Genomic DNA, 9074 nt, shown 5'->3' with positions numbered 1-9074 from the left:
GTCCTATCACTCCAATCCCTCCTCAGGATCCCCCTAAGCGAAGGTGCCTCTGGTGTTTTGCCTCTGCTAGTTGGGGGGACCTGAGGAGGTATTTTGCTGATTTTCCTTGGAATGACTACTGCTTCCGTGTCAGAGACCTGTCCTTGTGTGCTGAGTGCATAACAGAGGTGATAGTGTCTGGCATGGAGGCATACATTCCTCACTCTTTTTCTCGTCCTAAACCTTCTAAACCTTGGTTTAACACGGCTTGTTCTCGTGCTATACATGATAGAGAGGTGGCCCACAAAAGGTACTTAAGCCTTCCATCACCAGAATCTCATGCACTTTATATTTCTGCCCAGAACCATGCCAAGTCTGTTCTCCAACTAGCCAAAAACTCCTTCATTAACAGAAAATGTCAAAACCTTTCAAGATCTAACTCCCCTCGTGATTTCTGGCATTTAGCCAAAAATATCTCCAATAACTTTGCTTCTTCTTCTTTCCCTCCTCTATTTCAACCAGATGGCACCACTGCTATCACATCTATTTCTAAAGCTGAACTCTTTGCTCAAACCTTTGCTAAAAACTCTACCTTGGACGATTCTGGGCTTGTTCCTCCCTCTCCTCCACCCTCTGACTACTTCATGCCACATATTGAAATTCTTCGCAATGATGTTTTCCATGCCCTCACTGGCCTAAACCCTCGGAAGGCTTATGGACCTGATGGGGTCCCTCCTATTGTTCTCCAAAACTGTGCCTCCGTGCTTGCACCTTGCCTAGTCAAACTCTTTCAGCTCCGTCCTATTGCTTTAATTTCCTGCCTATCTAAAGTTTTTGAATCTATCCTCAACAGGAAGATTCTTAAACATCTATCACTTCACAACCTTCTATCTGATCGCCAGTATGGGTTCCGTCAAGGCCGCTCTACTGGTGATCTTCTGGCTTTCCTTACTGAGTCTTGGTCATCCTCTTTTAGAGATTTTGGTGACATATCAAAAGCTTTTGATAGAGTCTGGCACAAAGCTTTGATTTCCAAACTACTCTCCTATGGTTTCTATCCTTCTCTCTGTAACTTCATCTCAAGTTTCCTTTCTGACCGTTCTATTGCTGCTGTGGTAGACGGTCACTGTTCTTCTCCTAAGTCTATTAACAGTGGTGTTCCTCAGGGTTCTGTCCTGTCATCCACTCTCTTCTTATTATTCATTAATGATCTTCTAAACCAAACTTATTGTCCTATCCACTCCTACGCTGATGATACCACCCTGCACTTTTCCACGTCTTTTCATAGACGTCCAACCCTTCAGGAGGTAAACATATCACGCAGGGAAGCCACAGAACGCCTGACTTCTGATCTTTCTAAAATTTCTGATTGGGACAGAGCAAACTTGGTACTGTTCAATGCCTCAAAAACTCAATTCCTCCATCTATCAACTCGACACAACCTTCCAGACAACTATCCCCTCTTCTTCAATGACACTCAACTGTCCCCTCTTCTACACTGAACATCCTCGGTCTGTCCTTTACTTATAATCTGAACTGGAAACTTCACATCTCATCTCTAGCTAAAACAGCTTCTATGAAGTTAGGTGTTCTGAGACGTCTCCACCAGTTTTTCTCACACCCCCAGCTGCTAACTCTGTACAAGGGCTTTATCTGTCCATGTATGGAGTATGCTTCACATGTCTGGGGGGGTTCCACTCATACTGCTCTTCTAGACAGGGTGGAATCAAAAGCTTCTCGTCTCATCAACTCCTCATCAACAGCCTCTCTCTCACCGCCGCAATGTTGCGTATCTAGTTGTCTTCTACCGCTATTTTCATGCTAACTGCTCTTCTGATCTTGCTAACTGCATGCCTCCCCTCCTCCTGTGGCCTCGCTGCACAAGACTTTATTCTTTTTCTCACCCCTATTCTGTCCACCTCTCTAACGCAAGAGTTAACCAGTATTCTCAATCATTCATCCCTTTCTCTGGTAAACTCTGGAACTCCCTGCCTGCTTCTGTATTTCCACCTTCCTATGACTTGAATTCCTTCAAGAGGGAGGTTTCAAGACACTTATCCATCAATTTTTGACCACTGCTTTGATCCTTTTATGTGACTGGCATTTCAGTGGGCATTTTTTTTATTAGATTTTTGTTGCCCTTGGCCAGTGTCCTTCCTACATAAAAAAAAAAAAAAAAAACTGTACCCTGTAGTATCTTCACTCTGCCCTTCCCTCCTCATCCTTCCACCCTATCCCTATCCTTTTCCCTCCCCCCTTACCTATTCACTCTTTCTTCTCCCTTCTCCCCGCCCCCCCATGCATACATAAATAATAATCTGCGCTGCTCAAAGAGAAGCGTGCATGGTGACAGAGAGGCACAACCTGGAAACAAATCGGCAAACCAGACGCCCGCTGCCCCTTTGATAGAGTTCACAGACCATTCCGTGGTGAAGTGAACTGGTTTTATCCCCACAGTTCAGGCTCACTGCTGAGAAAACGTGAGGCAGACGACAAACTACGTCCTCAGGAATATGCGCAGATAAATTGATGGTTTTATTATAGTTTAAGCCATTACACACTACGTGGTAATAACCTACCTCATTTTGTTCTTCTCACTATTCACATAATTTCTAATGATTACACTACTTGTCGGAAATTAATAATAACGCCACAATAGGCCTGGGAATGCACAGCGCTCTCAACTTTTTCTAAGTCCACAGGTAAACATAAATGGTGTATTGTCTGAACTTCAGTAGTTAGGTTAGGTTAGGGTTTTATTATAGTTTAAGCCATTACACACTACGTGGTGATAACCTACCTCATTTTGTTCTTCTCACTATTCACATCATTTCTAATGATTACACTACTTGTCAGAAATTAATAATAAAGCCGTGGGCCGTGGGTAGAGATTGGGGACATTGGCTTAAACTATAAATTTACCAAATTGATACTAGAAAGCTGGTGGTGGTGGTGATGGTGGTGGTAATCATGACAACAACAACAAAACGACAACAATAATGATGATGATGATGATGATGATGATGATAATAATAATAATAATAATAATAATAATAATAATAATAATAATAATAATAATGATAATAATAATAATAACACCAACAGCAACAACAATAATTATCATTATTATTATAATCAAAACTAAGCCAATAATAAAAGAAAGGTGTTTGACAGAAGCGTAAAGCTGTAGAAGTGAATATTTATGCAGGATTGTGGTTATTTTTGAGCCTCACGGCCAAAGCCAATTATCTTTGGCGCTGAGACATTGCTGGGAAACCAAGAGTTGTCACCCCGCGCCGTGCAATGCCTCCCCGCTGAGCCTGCCACGCCCACCCGCCCACTCGTGCTTCCTGCCGCCCTGATATTTATTAATATTTTCATTTATCTACCTTTCTATTTCCTTATTCATCTTTTTTACATTTACCATGGAAGACATAGCAGACACAAGTAAAAATAAAAAAATATCTGCTGGACAAACTAATTTCATCGCGCCACACACACACACACACACACACACACACACACACATCATCCTCTTCAGTACATTCAAAACAAACACAAAATGCCACAGTCGTATACACCTTTATACATATATAAGTGTATTTAGCTCATGTCTCTGATCCGTGTCATATTTGATTTTTTTTCTTTATAATTTTCGTTTCCGTCACCTGTCACTATTCTGTTTTATCTATTATCATATCTGACTTCTATTATACATAGTAAGACCTTTCCACAAACAGGTTTTACTTGATAACTCAAAGTTTATCCCGTGCACCATCTTACCTTTCATCTTAACATCAATAGTATTTTTATTTCGGCGCAATATGATCTTAGCTGTTGCGGCGCCACACAAGAAATTTTTTAATCACTAATCACTAGAAGATCCGTAATAAGTTATTCTTTTCCACACAAGCTCTCTACCCTCTTCTGTGCATCTGCAATCCAACTGGCAGCGCTCCTCTTTCAATACAATCTTGAACTCTGCTTCAGACCCATAATTTTTTTTATTCCTTAGCTCCTCATCCGTTCTTTCCACGAGCCCATATCCCACTGTCTGTATCCTCTAGCAAACTACACCTGCTTGTATATTATCTCTCACTCCTTGTCATATCTCATTAATTAGTGCAAATAATTACCCTCATATATTAAATTTACAAATGCATTTACACCTTCTAGTTAGCTTTTATTGTCCACATCTTGCAGGCACTTGCCACACCAGTCATCTCACACATTTTCATTTTACCCTTAAACCATGTATGTGTATATGCATGTATATGGAGAGAGAGAGAGAGAGAGAGAGAGAGAGAGAGAGAGAGAGAGAGAGAGAGAGAGAGAGAGAGAGAGAACAGTCCTGGCAGTGTTTAAGGCGTAACTCGTGGTAGCAAGGGAAACGGTGCTCTTAACCTTAGTTCACAACTTAAAATCAAACGCATTCACAATAATATTATAGTCAACGTCCTCAAGACGTTGCCCCCATGCCAAACCATCGTCCGAAACCAAGGATGTTTATTAGATCTCCTTGTACGGAACATTCTACATTTGAAAAAAAAAAAAAAAAAATACACACCCATCTCTCCTACACCCATCTATCGCCACACACACACACACACACATACACCATAGTTACGTGAATGTCTGTTGATGGCATAAATAAAGAAAAAAGAAAGAAAGAACGAAAGAAAGAAAATATGGAATTGGAACCTATGCTGATATCAATAAAAGGACTTACTGATCTTAAAGAAATTCATTCATAAGCGACAGAAGGAAATCCCTATTGAAAAAAAAAAAAAACATGATGTAATAAAATTTTAGAAATATAAAAAGGCTTGACTAATATGATGAATGAGGGAACGACAGTATACAGATACTTGACAAGGAGAAAGACAGGGATAATTGCCAATTATCACTACAAGACACTGGAAATCAATACGATCTACATAATGAAGGGATCAGGTGTGAAATGAATATACAAGGATAATTACCAATAACGCATTATCACTACAATACACTGGAAATCAATACGATCAACGTAATGAAGGGATCAGTTGTGATATTAATGAACTGAATTAATCCAAGCCTAACCTAACGTAGCCCTCGAATGAGAACGCTAATGTTATTTCAGTACCATCCCACCAGCAAGGCGCCTCTGACCACAAACATCTTTACTCGTATTCGGGAACATAACACCACACTAATGAATATGAAAGAAGTGAGAAGTGAGAAAATGGTAAAGAGTATTACGTAATTATAGGATCACATACTTAAAAAAAGAAAGTTATCATGTATATCAGTTCTTTTTTCGTATGTTTCGTCTAGCATTATCACTACACACTATCGAAAATGCTGCCGCCTGTGTCTGCCCGTCATATTAAGAATATTATAAAATCAGGTAATTAATTGAAAGTTTAATTCACTAGTTGACAGAGAATAAACTGCATACAACCACTGATTTCAATGAGTATTTATCAATAAGCTTTGCCCACTGCAGTGATGAGAAGCTGGGCAAATATTTTTTCTCAGACCAGTTGAATTGACCAAGGGGGCTTTGCTATGTATAAGGTCTCTCTCTCTCTCTCTCTCTCTCTCTCTCTGTGTGTGTGTGTGTGTGTGTGTGTGTGTGTGAGAGAGAGAGAGAGAGAGAGAGAGAGAGAGAGAGAGAGAGAGAGAGAGAGAGAGAGAGAGAGAGAGAGAGAGAGAGAGAGAGACGCTTAATAACCTCTTGTACTTAACAAAATAAGTTTTCTACATGGGAGTCCCAATTTCATCTTTTTTTTTTTCAATTTTCAATTACGAATTTTCCCATAGCCTGCTAGCAAGAATAAGCTAAACAAACTAGAAAAAAAGTGGCTGAAGAGGTGAAAACACAATGAATTATAGGACGGTGTCTCAAAACTGTGTAGAGTTCAACCGTAGCAAGAGAAAAATATTTGAAAGGGATATAAAAAAAAATGTTTCTAGTTACTAAAGACACCTCGGGGCAAACAAGTTTGCATTTGTTTTCTGCACATAAAGTTCCACTACGTTAAAGTCTGTAAGGTGCTTTGCAATAAAAACCTTTTGTTCAGGCAAAAATATTCGGGGCTAAAACCATGGGTGATCAGACCTTACGACGCCACTTGGAAGGACAGCCATGGGTGTTTACAACACACTGGTGGGCACTACTGTGGAAAGATGGCTCGTACTACACTGCAACGTGTGTGTGTGTGTGTGTGTGTGTGTGTGTGTGTGTGTGTGTGTGTGTGTGTGTGTGTGTGTGTGTGTGTGTGTGTGTGTGTGTGTGTGTGTGTGTGTGTGTGTGTGTGTGTGAAAAGTAAAGCTTTGAAAGAATTTAGTGTGAGCTTAAATGTTTAGATTGGCGCACGGGATGCTGATGAAAGGTGTGGGGAATGATCTAGATTCTAGAAGGTAGACACAGGGAAACAGATACAAAGGTTAATTCCTCATGAGAAAAGTGTTTCGGATGGAGCATCACAACAGTCAGCCTTGGCTTAATTATGTTAATTTTTATGTGTTTACATGAAATATGCGCCACGAAGTTTTATTGTGTGGTTTGATGATGTCTCTGCGCCCGTGTAATAAACTGTCAGGGTCAGCAAAAAGACTTCAGGCTGCAGGAGCCAGACCTGGAAATTTTACGTTCAGTGCTAAGAAGTGTCATGTCTTTTAGATGAACGGAGAGAGAGAGAGAGAGAGAGAGAGAGAGAGAGAGAGAGAGAGAGAGAGAGAGAGAGAGAGAGAGAGAGAGAGAGAGAGAGAGAGAGAGAGAGAGAGAGAGAGAGGGGTGGATGGAGGTAGAAAAATATAAATAGATAGATAGATAGATAGATAAATAAAAACAGATACATAGACGGATAGATGGATATTGCACGTGTAAAATTATCGCACAAAAAAAAAAAAAAAATAGCAGCGTCACAAGAAGGCCCAACAACAATACGGGACGCGCGTCAAGTGGCGACTGTTGGTTCACAGCGTAGCCATAACAAGGAGAGAGAGAGACGAGGCTTTCCTGAATCTCCCTCTAGAAATATTACTTACCTGACCCACGTGAAGGTGTCTCTTTTTATCGCGGCTTGACATCCTGATGAGTTAGAGCGATGCATAGTGCTGTGATCACTTCGTCAGGCACCTTCATTCCATATATCTGGAGGGGGAGATAGGAAAATAAATAAAATAAAACAAGATAACTAAAAAGGGCAAGACACATATATAGTCTTTTTCCTATCAACCTAAAACCAACACTAATAAGAAAACTGATGAAACCAAGTGATAAAGCGGTCATGTTTCTTTCCCGTGCCACACATTGAAACTGTGGAAGACAAGACGACACCACGCCAATTTACGGAACCACACGACCCTCAGCACATGTGGCTTCTGGCCTGCCAACAGGTACACACACTCCCCTCGGCATACGTCCCTAGTGCAGCACAAGTAGCCCGCCAAGAATTAACTCCAGACGAATGGACACCCGTGCAACTCTGGCATGACCCCCCACCATCTCTCTCTCTCTCTCTCTCTCTCTCTCTCTCTCTCTCTCTCTTGGATCTAAAAGCGTCTGGTGTCGCTCCAAGATGTTCAGCATCAGCAGCTCCACGCCCCTTTGCTTGGGGTTGGGCTGAGAGAAGACTACCGAGGTTATAATATCTCTCGCCGCTTCCTGCTGTGCAAAAGATATGGAAATTTAAATAACATACAGGAGGCATGTATGTAAGGTCAGGGACGATGTAAATCACGTCAATTTAGTCTTTATCACATTAGAAACTTCTATAAACTCTTTCTTCTTTTCTAGTGGATGAGAATTAATAAGATTTTACTTCCTTCATTGTTGTTTTTGTGCCCTGGGTCAGTCTGCTTATAATGTAAGAAAAAGCTTAGAATGTTTTTGTTTTTTTTAGTAAGAAGAAAAAACTTATTCTAATTCCTGAAATGATCAAAGAGGAGGGGAGTGAGGAAGGGAGTGGAGAAGGGAGGCCAGCCAGAAGGAAAGCTCAGTGGAAAGACATGAGTAACTTTAAAAGAAGTTTAAAATGGCTATAAAGTTAGATTTTTTTTTTTTTTTTTTTTTTTTTTTTTTTTTTTGTGTGTGTGTGTGTGTGTGTGTGTGATGGAGGGAGGGAGAGAGGAGGACACGTAACAATAAATGCAGTAGATTCAGCTGCCGATCAAAAACAAGTGTGCTATTTGTGCCAAACTATAGAACTACTACGATAATTTTCTTCATTGCCTTACATTACTTACACTACTGAAAGGACATCGTGGTGTTTAATAAGCTACATTGCACTGCCTTACACTACAACACACATATGCAGCTGCGATGTATCGAGTAACTGTCACGGTGTTGATCTAGGTCACTCACTTGACAGTTGAATCAGTCTTGTTACCAGCACGTGTCAGTTTCACAGGTGAGACTTGCAAGAACTGTCTGACAGGTAATATACTGGTTCTAATGGCATACTGCGCACCTTTTTGCTCCTGGCACGTATTCAAATGCTCCTTAAAAAAATAATGAGTGAAAGAATTCATAAGCAATTTCCTGGACCTTACTCAGAGTTGGCAGGAGGCACGGGGCCTAAAATATACCCGGGAAGTGGCGAGCTTTGAGGGTGGTGGGTGGAGCGCGCACTCCCAGTATAAAGACACACCCTTCCTCTCTTTCCTTAGTCGACGGCTTGCTATCGTGGTGACGGACGTCGCTCAGTGACACGGTGAATTTAGATCAGACACCGCAATGTCTTCAGTCCAGAAGAAAACGACCACTAAAACCACTAAAACTGTGACCACCAAGAAAACGGAACATGTGCAATCGTCCTCGGTGGACCAGTCTGCCGATGTGGAAGGCGCTATTGCACATAAGGCCAACACCCTCTCAATCGTCAAGAAAGGACAGTTTTTCAATGACTCGTATTTTGAGGACACCCGCCAGGACTTCCAAGATGCTATTCAAGATGTGTTAACAAAGTGGGGAGACAAGTCAAAACCGACCAATGATATTAACAGTTACAGGGACCTCAGGGCTCGGGACCTTCGTGATGAAAATCAGGCCATAAAATCATCCGAGGACCAGCGTTACCATAAGGTGAATAACCATGTCCCGAGCA

General features: G+C 41.2%; 2 protein-coding genes across 2 annotated transcripts in view; one reads left to right on the top strand and one right to left on the bottom strand.

Annotated features, from left to right (window-relative positions):
* LOC135101143 (HEAT repeat-containing protein 6-like) overlaps window positions 1-7110 on the bottom strand; it is a 51844-nt gene extending 44734 nt beyond the window's left edge. Inside the window, exon 1 of the mRNA XM_064004698.1 lies at window positions 7015-7110. The gene's annotated coding sequence lies outside the window, so the exon portion shown is untranslated. The remainder of the gene's footprint in view (window positions 1-7014) is intronic.
* A 1505-nt stretch (window positions 7111-8615) lies between these two features.
* LOC135101999 (titin-like) overlaps window positions 8616-9074 on the top strand; it is a 23719-nt gene continuing 23260 nt past the window's right edge. The window contains exon 1 of the mRNA XM_064006627.1: window positions 8616-9052. Coding sequence (XP_063862697.1) covers window positions 8705-9052 — 348 coding nt within the window. The 5' untranslated portion in view covers window positions 8616-8704. The remainder of the gene's footprint in view (window positions 9053-9074) is intronic.

Source organism: Scylla paramamosain, chromosome 1 (genome assembly GCF_035594125.1).
Source record: "Scylla paramamosain isolate STU-SP2022 chromosome 1, ASM3559412v1, whole genome shotgun sequence".
NCBI lineage: Eukaryota > Metazoa > Arthropoda > Malacostraca > Decapoda > Portunidae > Scylla > Scylla paramamosain.
The sequence above is the reverse complement of the archived record's forward strand: the minus strand, read 5'-3'. Positions and strand labels throughout refer to the sequence as shown.